The sequence below is a fragment of the Coccinella septempunctata genome, chromosome X (assembly GCF_907165205.1).
Source record: "Coccinella septempunctata chromosome X, icCocSept1.1, whole genome shotgun sequence".
In the NCBI taxonomy this organism is placed as follows: domain Eukaryota; kingdom Metazoa; phylum Arthropoda; class Insecta; order Coleoptera; family Coccinellidae; genus Coccinella; species Coccinella septempunctata.
This window is the reverse complement of record NC_058198.1, coordinates 3399905-3419934: the sequence shown is the minus strand read 5'-3', so window position 1 is coordinate 3419934 and position 20030 is coordinate 3399905. Positions and strand designations below refer to the sequence as shown.

Here is a 20030-nt window from a genome sequence, read left to right as displayed (position 1 = left end):
AAACCCTTCAATATGATAACCATAAATTAGAAATTTTGACCTCCAGACTGATGAAAAGTATATTTGGTGTTCATGAAAATAAAATTTTTTGGGATAATTTGAATGATTTAGATCATGCATTTAGGCATTACTTCAATCTTTTACAAACTCAATACAGTTTGAAAGGTCGGTTTTTGAACTGCATACGTGCAGATTTGATCGTAGTCATTATTTCGAAACTAAACCATCACGTATTCAGAGGTACTAACTTTATGAACTCAAGAATACTTTGGACAGAAGATCCAGTTCGACTGAAAGAAAAGAGTTATCTAACTGCTAACCTCAATATGGAAAAAATTAACGATAAAATTCATTTAATCCATGTTACCTGATACATTTTGCCCTGCGCCTTTAATTCAGAATTTTAATAGCTGGGAAAATAATAATTCTTGACATTTTCATGCCACATTTTTCGTAGCGTCCAAAAATTCACAATCACAATCTTCCTGTCATTTTTGAATTATTATTTTCTATTTTATATCAGTGTGTGGAGTTTTTCGTTTTCCATGTAATGGAGAAATTTTCTTTGTACTTTTCTTCATTTGAGTAACTTTTTCATCCATTTTTAACACTTTTATCCTAGTTGTAGATCCTTCGAAAATCCGCATGTTAAACATGGCCATGAAATCGCGCAATAACATCAATTTCCTCGTGAACTTATCGACTTGAAGGTAAAAATCGTTAGGAAATAATATTCATCAATTCCAGGATATACCTACCTAACGCTTTGAGCAGGAAGTATTTACCAAAGGAAGAATTGTCCGCGGGTCCCTTTGAACACTTTTTTTTCGATATCCGGTTTAATTATTGAAAAAATCCAAACAACGTTTCATGAAAAATTACAATTAGGTATCTCTTCTCGCTTTATAGAACTGTGATGAGTGCTGATGATGTACCATATACCATATTTCTTTCTCCATAGCTACCTCAAAAGTTGAAATTGGAAGAGATTTTTTTTCCCCATATGCAAAGATGATATATTTATTAATATCTCAATGATAGGAAATAAGGAAACTATATATGCAATTTCCGATAACAAACTCGTTATTTGGGTTAGATAAGTATATTAAAGTTTTAAAATTGAGGAAACTGAGGGAGACTACAAAAAGTATCATTTTTGTTTAGTCCAGGTTCTGCTGGAAAATTCTAAAGCCTGTCCTAGAATTTGCATCAACCAAAAACGTTTTTGCAAGTCAATGAAACACTTCGAATGTACGTGTTCCCATCCAGCCTTGGTCCTATTGAACTATTATTCATTTGCATTCTACTGGGAATTGACGATAAAGCTGGAAATTTCGGTCATTCTTCAGGAAAAACTCGATAGAATATTGAAAAAATAATTTAGCTCCTCTGTTTGATATGTTTCGTATTTTTTACTATTTTCCTTCATATGCTTCAAATGATCATTCTACTTTCCCAACCAATATATGGGGAGAAAATTCTTGTCCCAACCACTTTATGGCTACGTGACCAAAGGCATACAACACTTGTACCAGTTGCTCCTCAGTGAGTAGCTCATCATTCGTAAATATTTATACAGGTCATATGTACAATCACATTTCCCATCTGGCTCTTTCTCTCCTTCGATATCTTGATTATTCTTGAAATAACGTTTCTTCTAGAAGCTGGATAACATTGCGAATGAGTTATCCCTGAAAACAGGAAGAAAAATCAATCAGATTCTCTTTTTTAAATATCCATTCAGTATGTATAAATATTGAGTAATTTCGGTGAAAAAGAACTGAACCTAATATTCTCCATTAATTGTGATAAAAAGTTGGCCACCGATTCTGCCTTAACAATTAAAAAGTGCCATATCATCAAGACGCCGTTAATCTCTACGATTTTAATCAAAAATTCCAATATATTCTTTTCGAAACGGAAAACACTGAATTAAGGATCGACTCTTGGGAACTAATTACTTCTGGGTACCATTGTTTGTCAGCATCGCAAATTGTTGTATTAATAAAAACGTGTGTTTTAAAATCAAGGAAAACTACAGTTCCAAGGACGTCACAGTGGTTTTTAATCCGCATCATTTCACTCTCAATTATTTCTTATATCTTGGTAATGAATCTTCAGGATTGATTGGGGCAAATAGTTAAAAAGCAGAAAGATTTTAGATATCTTCAGTTCGTCGATACAAAATTATGTTTTCCTCATCCTGTAGCTTTTATCAAATAGTAAAAGCCTTTATCAGTCCTATCGATTGAACGAAAAAGAATATCTAGATAACTTTTTAGGAGTTCCTTGAATGGGAATAGATATATCTAGAAATTTAATGAATGAGTTGAAGTATTAGTAGTTATCAATGAAACTCTTCACAGGGATTACTCAAATATGGATACACACGAATTCCATGGAAAAATGACTTGTTTTTATCAGAACAAAATTCGAGAAAACTATTTAGTTGTATATCATATTTTTTGTCGTCTTGCAATCCATAATCCATCAGATTTCCTACTGCGTAGTCTGGTTTCGTGTTTCGTCACATAACAACCTGTACAATTCAGAAATATTGAGTTCTTGCAAAGAATAATCGGTTTCATTCAGTAGGAAACACAATGACGCTTCATACGAAAGAAAAATCGTTGATTGATGCCAATTGATCCAATTTGGAATTTTTCTCATCATTGGCAACGATTGGGGATCAAACAGCAATTAATGGAGTGAGCCATTTTCAAGTGAAAATGATCATTAAATAGTTGAATCACAAAAAATTATTCATTGATTCCAATTAATTATCAAAGGTTCCAAATAATGAAGATGAATCCACATTCATGCCATGGAATCCTTCTTCAACATTTTCTGAACGTTGTGAAACATGTGTGAGACTGCAAGAAAAAGTCGAATGGTGTCAAATCTGAAAATCTTGGGTTCTATTGAAGGGCCCCTATATCGACAGATTTAGCACTATTGGAGTTTATATGTGGGGTCATTTGAAAAGTGTTGTTTAGAAACAACTGGAAACTCCATGAAAATAGCTTTTTATGTTACTTCATCTTTAGATGTTAGGAAAGGAAATAACGAACCAATAGATGCGTATATTTCCTTGCAAAAATTATGGGCCATTCTCCATTGTATTCAAAGTTAGGATAAATACAATTAGATGTGACCTTTTAAGTTCATTTTACCCAAACTCATTTCGAAAACAAATATTTATGCAACAGTATTACTCCAGCTCAGATTGTGAATTTCTTCCCAGTTCTTGGTGCATTAATAATTTACAATAGTGGACCTTTGAAGGGAAGAATACAAGGGAAGAAAACAACAGGAAATAAGTATTGGCATAATGATACTTCATACACATCTGTTTTACTAGAGATTCGCTCTCAACTACTCATTTTAATAGAAATTTGTCATCTCCGTTTGTTTTAACTTTTAATTTTTATTCCCACTTCAACTTTGCTTTTAATTAATTCTCATTTAGAAATGTTGGAGTGAGGATATTTTCAATACTTGTAATAGTGGACCTTGTTGCGAAATTCCAAGCGTTTTTTGTTGCTGCACTTTGGACTCAATCATAGTTCCACGTAGAATCATTAAGGAATTACCTAGAATTAAAAGGTCTTCTTGAAAAACGTACGAGCGATGAGATAACGGAGGTGTGCTTCGAGTGTAGGCCTCCCATTGGTCGGAATCGAGAGGTGTGAAATGATATGAAAGTTTTTATCATCACATGATGCAATATGATAGTATAGTGTGTTACCTGGAAATTCATCTTGGAAAATCATCGTCATGCTTTTGAATTGTCGCAACGATGCGATTTTGTTACATTGACCCCTCCTGATTGTGGCCCCACACTGAACATAGGTCACCTCAATAAAGATTTTATTGAATTTCCAGAAAACATGGTTTAATTTTCATGTTCCATCTACCAACATGAATTAATACTGTTAGATTTTTTTCATTACTCACATAAACCCTTTTAAATGCAAAACTGCAAGGGCAACACGAGTGTTTTGTGACTTATAAGGAAACTAGATTTGAAGAAAAAAAATTTTATTCCCGAAAAATATCTGCTTGAATTTAATAATTTTCATATCAAATCATAAGAATAAGGGTTTGAATTATCAATAAATTTTCACTAGCAATCATCGTTTCGATAAAATTTTACCAGTTCAATGCCAGTATTTTTTATAATGGAAAATTTCAGTGTATCTCTTTGTTTTTATCTTACAGGAAACGAAGTCACTATATTCGTGACTTACTCTGAATTTAAACCAATTTATTGGCACACTTCGAACTCAATCTCCTATTTAAACAGTACCGATACCAAAATTTTTCATAAACAACAATAAAAATTTTCCATTGCAAATCCGAAGGAGTTGTGTTCGGAATAAACAAAATGATATCAATGTAGAAAACGATTTTCCCAGTGTATTTCTTCGTTATTCTTCAGATTTCATCTATTAAACTCAAAGGATCTAGATGTCTAGGCTGGGCAAACATCATTTCTCTTTTTTCTACATTTTGTAATTACTGAAATCATTTGGTGTTGGTTAGGGAAATAAATGAACCAATTAAATTTAATTAAATGTGAAAAAAATATCATCTTCGCTTATGAAGCACTCGTGGTTAACATAAAACCAGCAGAAGTTTCTTCTGATGTCCCAGAACAAAAAGATGAAAAAATATCGAAGAACCTTGGTAATTTTATACTGATTTTTCATTCGATTTTCCCAGTTGCTGAAAGGGAGAATTTCTCTTATATTATTGTAGAACTTTCCACACAATTGTTAACTTGATTTATGCTTTATTGACCACTCCAGCTCAATCAGTTCAAATAATAGGTCTCATCATTTTTACGTCAAGGCGATTCCAAGCCATAAATATGCCATAAATAAATAAATATTTAATTGTAGAGATTTTACCGGATCGAAGAATTGGTTTTGTATAGATCCACGTCTAGAAATTTTCAGTTTGCTTAAGAATGCCTGTGGACTACTGTTTCATTCGTCCAGAGAATACTAGAATCATGCAGCTTTAAACTTTGAGATACAGACAGAGGTATTTTCGAAAAATTATTTTTCGCGGTATTTTTGAAACCATTCCCTGATCCACTTTCGGAGGCAAATGATCAATGAAAAAATTTGAGTAAAAATACACTGAAATTCGTTCATATCGAATTTTCGTGAAAAGATTCGATTCTTCAACAAATTCATGTGGTTTTCTTGCAGTAAGCCCTATATACACTATCGATTATTTGAAACCTGCGCGATCATTTCACTTAGATCGCATGCAGACTGTAAATTGCACCCTTCTGGTTTTCCATCACGTTGAAAAATGTTGAAATATTTGAATTCGCGGGGGAAAACCACGCGAGGCACTGACCTTGTTTAATTCTTGCAGAGTGGTGGAGGTTAAGAGTATTGGTGGTGCTCAGATTTCCCTGGGATTGGATCCACAACTCAGGTGTGAATGTGTGATGAGCTTTAGCGGGCGCGCGCGCGTACATATAGATACCTATGTCTATGGTATACATATATATATATAGTCAAAACTCCGTGAACGTATTACAGTTGATCATTTAGAGAATAAAAGAACAGTTTTGTCTCCAAGATAAACTGATTGAAAATCGGAAACGGAACTGAAATTTTTAGCCGACAATTTTTGATTGATGTTTTCGCCTTCATAAAAAATTTGAAATTTTTTTTCCCTGACTGATTTTTCAAAATGTGCGATATACAAGACGAGAGTATGGGTGAATCCACCTATTATTTACAGAGGGATGATCGCAGCTTGAGGACACCCCCGCAGACGTGGATCACCAGACTGCAAATATGGAAGAAATCAAGGGTGAGTTTGAAAAGTTCGAATATCAAACATCAACAATATTCAATATCGGTATTGTTATACAGTGATTGGCGATTTCAATTCATTTTGTCCATCAAGGGGGTGAATTTTTTAAATTCTTAATTCAGGAAACATTTTTTTTAATCTGACTCAAATCATATATAACGTTTTTCAAATATTTCTGGTATCAATCAATGGAGCAATGGATATTGCTCTGCTTTCCGATTATTTTTTCTTGTTCTGAGATTTAAGAAGTATATTCTGCATTCTAGAATATTCCTGAAAGTCATAAATGGAGAACGCATTGCAGTTGCTTGAGCATCACAAGCTCTCACATTGTTTATATTTCATCTTAACTGACCTATGCCTATTAAGGAGTTCGTGTTGGTCAGGAAGATCATCTAGGTCTTGAAAAAGTCCACAAGCGCTCTATTTTAGTGGATAGTACCGCTCCACATGATTTCGCATTGTACTGTGGAAAATTCCTCTTTATTACGTGAATTTGCTGATATGCTAATGATAGAATATCAATTTATCATGAGGTCTCCCATTGTTATCGATGTCCCATTAAATTAGGAAATTCAATTTTCGTACATCCATCAGAGGTTGTTGATCCTGAGAAGAAATGGGGAAATTAATCAACGGATCATTCAATGAAATAAATGTAGAAGGAAAATTCTCCAATGGATATATCACGTATTTTCCTTTCTCCGTCTTTGTATGAGATTTTCTATTCCAAATCAGACTCCGACTTAAAAAAATTCCCATATTGAATGAAAAGTTATTGTGATATCAAACCAAGGTTTCTTGGGAAATATTCCTGTAATTGTATATAGTTATAATGAAATCTGATCGATTTAATTAGGTAGTGAAAACTTTTGCTGAATATTCTTCAATTATTTTTTCCGTAAAATGAACAATTTTCCAGTCTAATTCCATTTGTATTCGCTTATTTTTTTCGTGAATACCTATTCACAATCACGAAACGATGTGCTGAATAGCAGGAATTTCACAACCTTGAGTAATTCTTCAATTTTCGAACTATAAAAATTAATAAATTCCAGTTTTTAATTAAATACGTCATTCTGCATCACGCAATTCGCCACTGTGTCATTGAAACTTCGTGAAAAAGTAACGGATCCACAAAAAATTAAGCAATCAAACATAATTCATACCAGTGGATACAAAGAAATTTGTTCCGACGAAGCTGTATCAGGAAATCAACATCTCATTCTTTAGTAAAAAAAATTTAAGTTCACTTGTTCCACCGATACTATTCCAGCTGATTGTAGGTACTAACTGACCTCGGAAAAATTAATTCAGTACCTTGCTAAACTTGCTAATCGATTGGAACGAAGAGTAGATTTTTTCTCGAATTGCTTTGGTTACCTTGTGCTTTATACATCATCCAATATGCAGATGATTGAAAAGAAAAACAAAACTACGAAGAGTAGTTTATTGAAAAATAACTCATTGGGAGTTTTTCAAGAGGGAGAAAGGTAACACACTACTTGTAGTTTCACCAATGTCAATGCCAATGCCAGTTTTCATGCCAGGATTATATCCAGCGCAATTCACAAAGTCATGCGTTTATCTATCTAGTCCGATATGGGATTGTTGTTATTTTCCCGACAACTCTGATTTTAATACATAATCAAGAGAAAGTTGAATAATATTTAGGGATAGGTGACAGAAATTGAGGACGCGGAGGCAAAAAATTCCACTCGAAAATCAATAAGTGTTGAAAATTGCAAAAATAAATGAAAAATACTCTAAATATCAGAGATTAATGAAAAGATCAAATACCTATGTCTATAATAGACTTACCTGGCTAAGATCACGCTGCATCTTCGAGCATTTCACAGCCCAGAAACGTGATATGCATTTCTCCCAAATAAATAAGTGATAATAAATTGAATTTGAACAATTACATCAGGAATAATGCACCTATCTATTTAAACAGAAACTATTCATTCGTCAGATCAGAATTTTCATTATGCAAGTGTCCTTTCGATATTAATTTGCTATGACGCTGCCAGTGATTGATCAGATGTTTTTTTGGAACGAGTATCCTGAGATGTTTTTTGAAAACTTCTGGTGAGCACGACGTGTTTGTTCGTCTTGAAGATTACCCTCGGGTTGACGCAGTGAATTGTGAATTCTAAATTGGGGCGAAATCATTAAGTAGTTCAAAGATTTTTAGGAATCTCTTATCGGACGTTTTTATGTTTAAAATTTTCTATCAGCGACCTCGATTGACAACAAATATAAACAAATTTGGAGATGGTCGTTCAATAAATAATAATGAATAGCCTCGTATGGTTCTGGACAAAGGACATCGACTACCTACCTACTAATTTTGGTTCTTTCCCAATTCCCAAATGTACATAAGATTACACTGCACCAATGCAAGTATAACAATGAGCGAGAATCTCATACTAATTCAGGAAAACTGTTAAAACGTTATAATTGTACCATCCTCGAATCTCATGATATCTCCTTACAATAACATGTAAATAATGATTCCAATCACAAAACGCCGATCAATGGTCACAAATGAGGTCATTATAATGTAAATATAGGGGTTATCATTTGTCTTTTAGGTCTTATGTGCGATTTTAATTTTTCAGAACGATAGGCATCAGCTCTTCACGAAATATACACAGCCAACCATATCAGCATCCACAACTGCAACAAATCTTTCGGATTACCAATCGAGCGCCACATTATTCAAGAGCAAAATGGCAACATTACAAGAAAATTTGAGATTATCGCAGCCAGAGATAGAACCATTGAACTCTAAGGAAAAAGACCCAGAAGAAGCCCTTCCAACAAGCCAGAAAGTCACATGGGAATCATTCAGCACTCTCCAGAAATTCAGAGCTGCAGGAAAACAGGTGAATATTTTTTTTCATTCAGGATTCATTTTACTACCCGTAGTTCACCTCCTCATTTGTTTTAATAGCTAATAAACGATATAGCAATAACGAACAGGATTTATAGTTCATTATAATATCTGAAATCGGTTCTTTTATGAGGAAAAAAGTGGATTTCTGTATTCAGCGTGTAATATTGACTTGTACAAGACGAATTGATTCGAAATCTTGAGGAAAATTTGTGATGAACTTGTTAGTTTTCCGGGCAATGTATCCGTTCAAGAAGTTTCTCTTCGAATTGCCTTGGTTTGTTCAGAATTTTCAGTTTGCCAATCGACAGGTAGTACAATTTTTCTTTGAAAGTTTTTAATTGTTTACCTCGTTAAAAATCCCCATTTGCACACTTATCTTTTTTTTCGGACTTTGTAATCGTATACGTACTAGTTCCATTCATTTTGGTCAATTATTCGTAAATTTTCATGCAATGCGTGCAAAAAATTACATACTTCTAATCGAATCATGTTAGTAAAATACGTGCTGCATGTCTCACAGATAAGTTCTTCATTTCCATTTATTTATATCATCTTTAATTGATTATTTCTGAAAATGTTCAACGGAAAACAATTTCTTATTTGTCCATTATTGGATATGGCTGAATTTTCTGGTCAGTTGCTAATACTAATTATTAGGAGAAGATAATTCAAACCCATTCTAGATATACATAAGTGATTACGTAGAGATAATTTTTGATTTTTTCTGCATTCCTCTAGAAAACAATCTCTCAGTAATTTATAAAAATCGTGGAAACTACTTGCGAGTTGCTTTTGGCGGATGCGCTCTACATAAATAAAGACAAGTTCATCCACCAACTATACAGGTTTTTTACCATCTGCTCAGTTTCAACTCTTTTCGAATCATAAAAATAAGTTAAGATGAGTTAAATGAGCTTCGAGAAAAAATTTAATTGGTTCATCCTATGGTATCTCCATAACATGAAAGAATTTCATTTATACCTTCCAACATTTGTACATTTATATATAATTTATAGGACGAATTAATTTAAAAAAATAAAAGGGGCATGACAATACAGGTATAATTATTGCATTTGAATATACATGCATTATTAATCATTTCAATTGACATCAGATGCAGTTAGAAGCAAAGATTCATTGCTGTCTAATGACAATAGTGAAAGGATATTACAACCGATGAGTTATTATAGTTGTACTGACAAAAGGAATAAGAAAAACGATAAGTGCTCCAGCATTCGTATGTGCTGGGAGAACTCCTCACAATATCTGAATACCGCGAAGTTCCTCGATAAAATATCGATAATTTTATTGTATTCTAACAGTATCGTAACTTTTAATGATAAACCTTTAGAATTCTGGAGTATACAGGGGATAAGATATACTATGCCATTATTCCAAGCTACTTATGCTTGGGGAGCTAGTTCATTTCAGTTCCACAAGCTCTTCACCATGCTAATATTCGAAGTTTTAGTTTTGAGATACGTCGAGTTTATGTGCGAAATGAAGTTTTACGTTGTATGCGTTACCCGCACTGTATCTCAGGTTAGTGTCTTCACTTATTGTAAATCTGAGCGAGGGGCTTTTGAAGATTTTGATTATTTATAATTTGATATTTCAAAAGCAGATGAGTTGCCATCAGTTTATAGAATCCTGTTCGTTTTAAATATTTCAAAGGAACTTGGTTTCATACTTTGTCTCAACCTGTATATGCCGATAAATGTTTGAACTCATTGAGTTGGAATGTATTCAATTAGTTACTTGACAATGACGAAATCGTTTCTGCAAAAAGCAGTCGGCAAATTGTTCGAACTTTCAAAATTTAAGCAACGATCCACATGTCCGTTCTTATCGTACGGTAAGTCCGACGCAGGTTGACGAAGGAAGTTGGAGATCACTTCCGTTCGTCGAAGCTAAGGTCAGTATCACCGGAGCGGTTTAGTCGTAAAAAATATTAGTTAAGGCCGTGTATATAAAATCCTGACGGAGAGGGGTGATGATAAAAGATATCCTGTACTCGCAATTTTTGTCAATAGATACACAACGATTGATTTTAATGGTCGCCAATTCAAGATTTAGATCGCTGTCGTTATTGATATATTCGTAATGAAGGTTCTTAATCGGGCAGACACACATGTCAGTATTATCATACCGCGCGCACAGCCAAAAGCCATATGTACGATATCGCAGGTTCGATTCCAAAAGTGACAAGGTGTTTTCGTTTATTGAGTTTGTTTTTCCTGCTTGTTTCAGCTCGTGACCGCCCTCATAGTATCATGGGTTTCTATGTTGGTAGGATACACATCAGGATATACCTCTCCTGCTGACAAATCGCTGAGGAACGACTTCTCCATTGGCGACAATGAGGTAAGCAACTTTCATGCATGCATTCAAATGCTGGGTGATTATTACCTTAATCAGTTCTTCGCCGAAGATCACATATATAACAAATTTTGAACATTTGCCGCACTTGTCAGATATCTTGCACCATTCTAACGTCATCGGTCTAACGCAAGAGTCCTACGATGTGACCGGCGATCGATCTATAGTTTTTCCACTCAAACTCAGATGGAAAATAATTAACTTCGACACGTTATAAGTTATCTCCAATTCGCACGAACGTCGACAAGAGCAACAAAGAAGTAAATGAGCTTTTCTGAGATGAACGGAAAAAATACCCTATGAAAGATTCAGGCAGAACGTTTTGCTTGTCCTAAAAGATTAAAAAAAAAATTCTGTGATTTTTTCACGAAGGATAGGATTATTCGATGTGCTGAAAATTTTTCAATTATTTATATCCTCTATTCTGATAACTTTATTCTTACTTGCAACACCATTTCCCTTCATCAGTTGTTGGTACTTTTTTTACGAGAAAGAGCAATGAATGAATCATTTGATTAGCGGACCTTCATTTTTTACATCTTATGAATGAAATGACAATATGGACTGATGTCAACACTTACCTTAACTTCAATTCGAACAAGTTCTGGTAAGATTGTTAAATTTTTGGCACCTTCCCCTAATTTTTCCACTTTGTGGAGTGAGCGTCATTGAATATTTCTCTTTGTTGCAGATGTCTTGGATTGGAGGACTCATGCCACTGGGCGCCGTGCTAGGGGGGCTCCTAGGAGGTCCTTCGATAGATTATTTCGGTAGAAAATGGACACTACTGCTAACAGATGTGTTCCTAATGCTAGCTTGGTCAGTGAACTATTTCGCACAAGACTACTATTACCTTTACGTCAGTCGTTCTCTGGTTGGAGTAGGTGTAGGTTTTGCCTCGCTCACATTCCCTGTATATCTAGGCGAAACCATCCAACCGGAAGTACGTGGTACCCTCGGCCTTTTACCGACCACCCTCGGCAACATCGGCATACTGGTGTGCTTCACAGTTGGAATGGTGCTAGAGTGGAAGGACCTGGCTGGAATAGCCGTTCTAATGACCTTACCCTTCTTGCTGATCTTCATTTGGATCATTCCGGAAACGCCGAGGTGGTACGTGTCCAAGGATAAGCTCGAGGACTGCAAGAAATCCTTGGAATGGTTGAGGGGAAACAAGCAAGACATTACCAAAGAGTTCGACGATTTAGTACGAAACCAGAAGGAACAAGTGTTGAAAAACGAGAAGATATCCGACGTATTCACAAGGTCTAATTTCAAACCGCTGACAATATGTCTCACCCTGATGATATTCCAACAATTCAGCGGTATAAACGCTGTCATTTTCTACACAACCTCAATATTCAGAGCCTCAAAGTCTACTTTAGAGCCGGAGATTTGCACAATTATCATAGGTGTGGTTAATGTTTGCTCAACTTTCATAGCGAACGCACTAATCGACAGACTTGGCAGAAAAATGCTCTTATACATTTCTAGCGTATCCATGGCCGTATGTTTAGGAACCCTTGGTTTCTACTACTATTTCAAGGATGTCACTAATATGGACGTAACAGACTACGGTTTTGTACCATTGGCCAGTTTGATCGTTTTCGCCTTAGGTTTTTCGTTAGGTTTCGGACCCATACCTTGGTTGATGATGGGCGAAATTCTACCGGCAAAGATCAGAGGACCGGCAGCTTCGATAGTCACCGCCTTCAACTGGGCTTCCACATTTGTCGTCACCACCACTTTTCCAATAATGAATAAGAGTCTAGGATCATGTTACACATTCTGGTTTTATGGTCTAATGGTCGTATTAGGATTTATCTTCACTGTGATATGCGTTCCAGAAACGAGAGGAAAAAGTCTCGAAGACATTGAAAGACTGATGTCGGGTCAGGAAGTAAGAAGGATGAGCTCTAAAGCCAACATGAAACCTCTGCCTTCTACTTTCTGATCACTTGTTAAGTTTTAATTGTAAATATAATTTATGAACAAGTAGCGAAATTGAATTTTATATATAAAACTCGAATGATTGATTAGTCCAAGTTTTACTATTTTATAAATTTTTAGGAGAGTAATTTATGAACACGTAGAACATTTATTTTTATAAAATAAATTATTTAAATTTTATTTGGACCATTAATGGCTAGATCTTCTAGCGTCTAATTCCTATAACATATCGAACGTAATATCCTGTACCTAATGTTATATATCCTTCATAATCATGTGCCAATTAGAATGAGTCTGAAATAAAGATATCCTATTTAGTTCAGTAATACTGACATTCTAGTCTTTTGGTTCATCATCCCTTCGAAATAAAAAAAATCATAGCCCATCCTGAAATTTTCAGCTCATGGGGTGAAATATGTTTATTCCAGAAAGCTCCCTTAAATAAACACAACTCACGACATAGGGGATAGCCTTGAAGAGAGCTCGAGTTTTTTAACATTCATACTCTTACAGCAGCAAGAGGTGAGGATTTTATACTTGAGTGTGTCCAAAGATCTTCGACAATTGTTTGTCGAACCGGGAGAAGGGCACTTATTAAGAATGAATTATTGGATTATATCAGGCAAATAACAAAGACAATATTTCACATGTATAATTTAAAAAATTTATTGAATAAATTATAAGTATACACATTTTAACACTATCATATAGAGATAGCTTAATTGTCACTGAAAGTGTGAGGAACAGACTTTTAGTTAACTATTGGTTTCCAAACCATTTTGTGTACATTCCATTGATCGGTACGTTCTCTGTTGGTGTAGATTCAAGGGAAATTCAATTCCATTACCCAAACTGTAAATAAATTAAAATTTTATAATTTAAAATCTATGTTATGATATTATTCATAGGTATCAAATTTTATCACCTTGACTGTATCGGAAGAAACCATTTTTTGGGGTCATCCCCAAATACTTCACAGAAATTATTGTATCGACTCAGACTGAAACCATGCTTATCCTCTCCAGTACGAAATATGGGAGCTCTAAATGCCTCTGTAAAGGGTGAGATCAAAGTTAACTTTCATTTTTCTTCTTTCATTTGTTATATTCATGCTTGAACAAAGATCAACGAATTGAAAAATTCCATTCAGATTAAACTGTATCAATGACTAATAGATTGATTCTCTAAATTGTTCGATTATATAACAAGCCATCAATGAAAAATAATTTGTAACTTGCATAAAATTCAACACATGCATTAGGAAAATCGAAAAACTTACCCAGTGTTGTTCTGTTTTCGCTAACCAAATAACAGTGATAAAAAAATAGTGATATTAAACTTATTGCAAACATAACAGCAACAAAAAACAGAAATAGAATATGAAATCTCCCCACTCCTGAAAGTTTTCCCTAAAATAAGAATATTAAAGTTTAACAGTAAATAAATATCATCAATTTAATTGAAGTGAGTATATTTTGATATGAAATTTTTTCTGTGAATGAAAATGAAAATAGAAAAATTAAAACTATTAATTGACTTATTTTTTAGTTTGCTGATTTAACTCGCAATTCAAGTATTTGTCTGCATAATATCAAAAAAACTCACTAAAGTTTGAATTTAAGATTTGCTACACTTACATTCCAAAATGCAATGAAATAAGGAAGTGCAGTAAGGGCCACGTATATACAGTACAATAAGGCATAGCCTAAAAATAAGACAAAAAATTTATAGTTGGTGAATGACACGCAATTGTTGACCCACGGGCAATGATGATCCATTTTGAGTACACATTCTCCGCATACTGAGCAATGATGAGCTCGATCAGGCTTGATGCATCTACATTTATCACAATATCTTACAGCGCCATTGATGTTAACGTTCACATTTGGTAAATTCTTCGAATATTCTTCAAGTATGTTATGTTGCTCCTCTGCAGATTCTGCACGAAGTAGCTGCTCATGACACACATCGGGTATTCTATACTAAAAACAATATTGAGAAAACGCTTATATTACGAATTGCCAAAAATACTAAGCAAGCACTTGGTTCGACAACTAAGCAACTGGTTCAACATTCCTCATATTACTCGAAATGAAAGCCTCTTCTTTGATGAGTTGACTATCTTACTTGTCAAACCTTTAAATATCTGAATGAAATACTAACTTTTTGAGGCACCCTTCCTATATCAGTGAAAACAGTTTGCCAATAGGCCCATAAAAACATAGCTAAACTTATATGGTAAAATATTAAGTATAAAATTTTAACCATAAGTGAATCCACAGTCACTGGAAAAAAGGAGAATAAGGATTTGCATAAAAGATAACCAATATTACCCTTACAAAAACATAATTGAATCACATAGGCATAGTAAGACCATGCGACAATTGTCATAATAAACAAAACGGGGACCCATTTCATCACCTTTATGCACCAAAAACATGGTCCTTTGGTATTTTGTGAGGCTAGTGGCATTTTGACTATCGTTTCATTCCATTTTATATCCAGAGTTTCAACTTTTACCTGCACGCAGGTGAAATTTTTGAGTTTTCGATTAACAGGAAAATTCAGAGATCACCCCGATAGAACATTCCGCAGCATTTCTTAAACATCACTCACAAATAACACTGTTATCTCAGTTTTCGGTTATCTGTGTACTTTACAATCCCAAAATTTTGACATTTATTCAACACAAGTGTGAGTTGTGGGTTATGTCACATTTGAAGGTTGACAAGTAACACCCACCAGGCTGAGTTCGAAAATAGGAGAAGAAAAGCAAATTATTGGCTACGAAAAAAACCACTTATCTTGAAACCAAAGCTATAATCCTTGCTTGAAACAGTATAATTTTTTCTATAGAGAAAGCTTTTTTGGAAATAAAACCAAGAAATTTTTTCAATGTTGGTTTCTACTCAGTTCAGCACACTAAAAACAGATGTCGCACTAGATACCAAATTATGGAAATAATGAAAATGATTTCGAAAATGAGAAAAATCCGTCACTTTTCATAGACTTTCTGTAGGAATAATTAACACTTCTCAACAACCGACAACAGCCGACAACAACCGACAACAACCGACAACAACCGAAAACAGCCGACAACAACCGACAACAGACGACAACAGCCGACAACAGCCGACAACACCCGCCAACACCCGACAACACCCGACAACACCCGACAATAGCCGACAACAACCGATAACAGCCGACAACATCATGAAAAATTTTGGGTGAAAATACTCTTTTCTTCGTATCGTTTTGAAATTCAGAATATATATTCACTAGATCCTGCTCTATCCGAAACTGCAATGGGTTCCTCTTCAAGTGAATTATTTTTCCATTTATGCCCTTTTGAAAGTCGGGAACTTTGGTTGGCCATAGTAGCCGAAATAAATTTTTTTCGTCGAAACTGAGTTCAGATTTGAAATCAGAGACCTCGAATTATCAAGAAAACATGTACAGCACTTCAATATCTGAAATTTGGATTTTCGATGTCGATCGAAAAAAACGCAAGACTATACATCATGAAAAATTTTTGCCGAAAATGCTTTTTTCTTCGTATCGTTTTGAAATTCAGAATATTCATTCACTAGATCCTGCTCTATCCGAAACTGCAATCGGTTCCTCTGCAAGTGAATTATTTTTCCTTTTACGCCCTCTTGAAGGTCGGAAAAATTGGTAGGCCATAACAGCTGAAATGAATAGTTTTCGTCAAAACTGAGGTCAGATTTGAAATCAGAGACCTCGAATTATCCAGAAAACATAAACGGCACTTCAATATCTGTAACTTGGATTTTCGATTTCGATCGAAAAAAACGCAAGGCTATACATCATGAAACATTTTCGGTGAAAATACTTTTTTTTTCGTAGGGTTTGGAAATTCAGAATATAGATTCATTAGATCCTGCCTTATCAGAAACTGCAATCGGATCCTCTTCAAGTGACTTATTTTTCCATTACTGCCCTTTTGAAAGTCGGGAGCTTTGGTAGACCTTAGCAGCCGAAATATACAACAGCCGACAATACCCGACAACTGCCGACAACAGCCGACAACACCCGACAATTGCCGACAATACCCGACAACACCCGACAACAGCCGACAATACCCGACAACTGCCGACAATACCCGAAAACACCCGACAACAGCCGACAATACCCGACAATAGCCGACAACACCCGACAATACCCGACAACAGCCGACAATACCCGACAACAGCCGACAATACCCGACAACACCCGACAATACCCGACAATACACGACAACACCCGACAACACCCGACAATACCCGACAACTGCCGACAATACCCGACAATACCCGACGACACCCGACAACACCCGACAACACCCGACAATACCCGACAACACCCGACAATACCCGACAACACCCGACAATACCCGACAACTGCCGACAACACCCGACAATACCCGACAACTGCCGACAATACCCGAAAACACCCGACAACAGCCGACAATACCCGACAATAGCCGACAACAGCCGACAATAGCCGACAACAACCGACAACAACCGACAACAGCCTACAACATCATGAAAAATTTTGGGTGAAAATACTTTTTTCTTCGTATCGTTTTGAAATTCAGAATATATATTCACTAGATCCTGCTCTATCCGAAACTGCAATGGGTTCCTCTGCAAGTGAATTATTTTTCCTTTTACGCCCTCTTGAAGGTCGGAAAAATTGGTAGGCCATAACAGCTGAAATGAATAGTTTTCGTCAAAACTGAGGTCAGATTTGAAATCAGAGACCTCGAATTATCCAGAAAACATAAACGGCACTTCAATATCTGTAACTTGGATTTTCGATTTCGATCGAAAAAAACGCAAGGCTATACATCATGAAACATTTTCGGTGAAAATACTTTTTTTTTCGTAGGGTTTGGAAATTCAGAATATAGATTCATTAGATCCTGCCTTATCAGAAACTGCAATCGGATCCTCTTCAAGTGACTTATTTTTCCATTACTGCCCTTTTGAAAGTCGGGAGCTTTGGTAGACCTTAGCAGCCGAAATATACAACAGCCGACAATACCCGACAACTGCCGACAACAGCCGACAACACCCGACAATTGCCGACAATACCCGACAACACCCGACAACAGCCGACAATACCCGACAACTGCCGACAATACCCGACAACACCCGACAACAGCCGACAATACCCGACAATAGCCGACAACACCCGACAATACCCGACAACAGCCGACAATACCCGACAACAGCCGACAATACCCGACAACACCCGACAATACCCGACAATACACGACAACACCCGACAACACCCGACAATACCCGACAACTGCCGACAATACCCGACAATACCCGACGACACCCGACAACACCCGACAACACCCGACAATACCCGACAACACCCGACAATACCCGACAACACCCGACAATACCCGACAACTGCCGACAACACCCGACAATACCCGACAACTGCCGACAATACCCGAAAACACCCGACAACAGCCGACAATACCCGACAATAGCCGACAACACCCGACAATAGCCGACAACAACCGACAACAACCGACAACAGCCTACAACATCATGAAAAATTTTGGGTGAAAATACTTTTTTCTTCGTATCGTTTTGAAATTCAGAATATATATTCACTAGATCCTGCTCTATCCGAAACTGCAATGGGTTCCTCTTCAAGTGAATTATTTTTCCATTTATGCCCTTTTGAAAGTCGGGAACTTTGGTTGGCCATAGTAGCCGAAATAAATTTTTTTCGTCGAAACTGAGTTCAGATTTGAAATCAGAGACCTCGAATTATCAAGAAAACATGTACAGCACTTCAATATCTGAAATTTGGATTTTCGATGTCGATCGAAAAAAACGCAAGACTATACATCATGAAAAATTTTTGCCGAAAATGCTTTTTTCTTCGTATCGTTTTGAAATTCAGAATATTCATTCACTAGATCCTGCTCTATCCGAAACTGCAATCGGTTCCTCTGCAAGTGAATTATTTTTCCTTTTACGCCCTCTTGAAGGTCGGAAAAATTGGTAGGCCATAACAGCTGAAATGAATAGTTTTCGTCAAAACTGAGGTCAGATTTGAAATCAGAGACCTCGAATTATCCAGAAAACATAAACGGCACTTCAATATCTGTAACTTGGATTTTCGATTTCGATCGAAAAAAACGCAAGGCTATACATCATGAAACATTTTCGGTGAAAATACTTTTTTTTTCGTAGGGTTTGGAAATTCAGAATATAGATTCATTAGATCCTGCCTTATCAGAAACTGCAATCGGATCCTCTTCAAGTGACTTATTTTTCCATTACTGCCCTTTTGAAAGTCGGGAGCTTTGGTAGACCTTAGCAGCCGAAATATACAACAGCCGACAATACCCGACAACTGCCGACAACAGCCGACAACACCCGACAATTGCCGACAATACCCGACAACACCCGACAACAGCCGACAATACCCGACAACTGCCGACAATACCCGACAACACCCGACAACAGCCGACAATACCCGACAATAGCCGACAACACCCGACAATACCCGACAACAGCCGACAATACCCGACAACAGCCGACAATACCCGACAACACCCGACAATACCCGACAATACACGACAACACCCGACAACACCCGACAATACCCGACAACTGCCGACAATACCCGACAATACCCGACGACACCCGACAACACCCGACAACACCCGACAATACCCGACAACACCCGACAATACCCGACAACACCCGACAATACCCGACAACTGCCGACAACACCCGACAATACCCGACAACTGCCGACAATACCCGAAAACACCCGACAACAGCCGACAATACCCGACAATAGCCGACAACAGCCGACAATAGCCGACAACAACCGACAACAACCGACAACAGCCTACAACATCATGAAAAATTTTGGGTGAAAATACTTTTTTCTTCGTATCGTTTTGAAATTCAGAATATAT

At 36.2% G+C, this 20030-nt stretch overlaps 2 protein-coding genes and 1 long non-coding RNA gene across 6 annotated transcripts; 1 reads left to right on the top strand and 2 right to left on the bottom strand.

The window, feature by feature from the left end:
- Positions 1 to 550: 550 nt before the first annotated feature.
- Positions 551 to 8343, bottom strand: LOC123321436. Its single transcript, XR_006538860.1, has 4 exons — positions 8186 to 8343; positions 6197 to 6450; positions 759 to 1691; positions 551 to 703 (listed from the first exon to the last, which is right to left on the bottom strand). It is a non-coding gene; the product is annotated as an uncharacterized LOC123321436 (long non-coding RNA).
- On the top strand, positions 5477 to 13252 carry LOC123321434 (facilitated trehalose transporter Tret1-like). Of its 4 annotated transcripts, none has more exons than XM_044909027.1 (4): positions 5477 to 5838; positions 8466 to 8732; positions 10994 to 11107; positions 11814 to 13252. In XM_044909027.1, the coding sequence occupies exons 1-4, from the start codon at positions 5716 to 5718 to the stop codon at positions 13074 to 13076; spliced, it is 1767 nt and encodes a 588-aa protein (XP_044764962.1). In that variant the 5' UTR covers positions 5477 to 5715; the 3' UTR covers positions 13077 to 13252. The 4 variants fall into 4 exon arrangements, with proteins under 4 accessions (XP_044764962.1, XP_044764964.1, XP_044764963.1 ...); XM_044909029.1 differs by lacking the exon at positions 5477 to 5838 and adding an exon at positions 7771 to 7932; XM_044909028.1 differs by lacking the exon at positions 5477 to 5838 and adding an exon at positions 8367 to 8396 and having other exon boundaries at positions 8439 to 8732.
- A 461-nt stretch (positions 13253 to 13713) lies between these two features.
- On the bottom strand, positions 13714 to 15797 carry LOC123321478 (palmitoyltransferase ZDHHC2). The gene is made up of 6 exons (XM_044909110.1): positions 15412 to 15797; positions 15236 to 15357; positions 14710 to 15054; positions 14352 to 14481; positions 13998 to 14124; positions 13714 to 13924 (listed from the first exon to the last, which is right to left on the bottom strand). The coding sequence occupies exons 1-6, from the start codon at positions 15542 to 15544 to the stop codon at positions 13828 to 13830; spliced, it is 954 nt and encodes a 317-aa protein (XP_044765045.1). The 5' UTR covers positions 15545 to 15797; the 3' UTR covers positions 13714 to 13827.
- Between the last annotated feature and the right edge of the window lie 4233 nt (positions 15798 to 20030).

What these genes read in the sequence shown, in the direction of transcription:
- LOC123321434 (XM_044909027.1), top strand. Translation starts at nt 5,716, where the DNA reads ATGTGCGATATACAAGACGAGAGTATGGGTGAATCCACCTATTATTTA. An exon ending in AAATATGGAAGAAATCAAGG is followed by an intron (nt 5,839 to 8,465) that starts GTGAGTTTGAAA and finishes TTAATTTTTCAG; the next exon opens with AACGATAGGCATCAGCTCTT. An exon ending in TCTCCATTGGCGACAATGAG is followed by an intron (nt 11,108 to 11,813) that starts GTAAGCAACTTT and finishes TCTTTGTTGCAG; the next exon opens with ATGTCTTGGATTGGAGGACT.
- LOC123321478 (XM_044909110.1), bottom strand. Translation starts at nt 15,544, where the DNA reads ATGCCACTAGCCTCACAAAATACCAAAGGACCATGTTTTTGGTGCATA. An exon ending in TGTGATTCAATTATGTTTTT is followed by an intron (nt 15,358 to 15,411) that starts GTAAGGGTAATA and finishes CCTTTTTTCCAG; the next exon opens with TGACTGTGGATTCACTTATG. An exon ending in CGAAAACAGAACAACACTGG is followed by an intron (nt 14,125 to 14,351) that starts GTAAGTTTTTCG and finishes CACCCTTTACAG; the next exon opens with AGGCATTTAGAGCTCCCATA.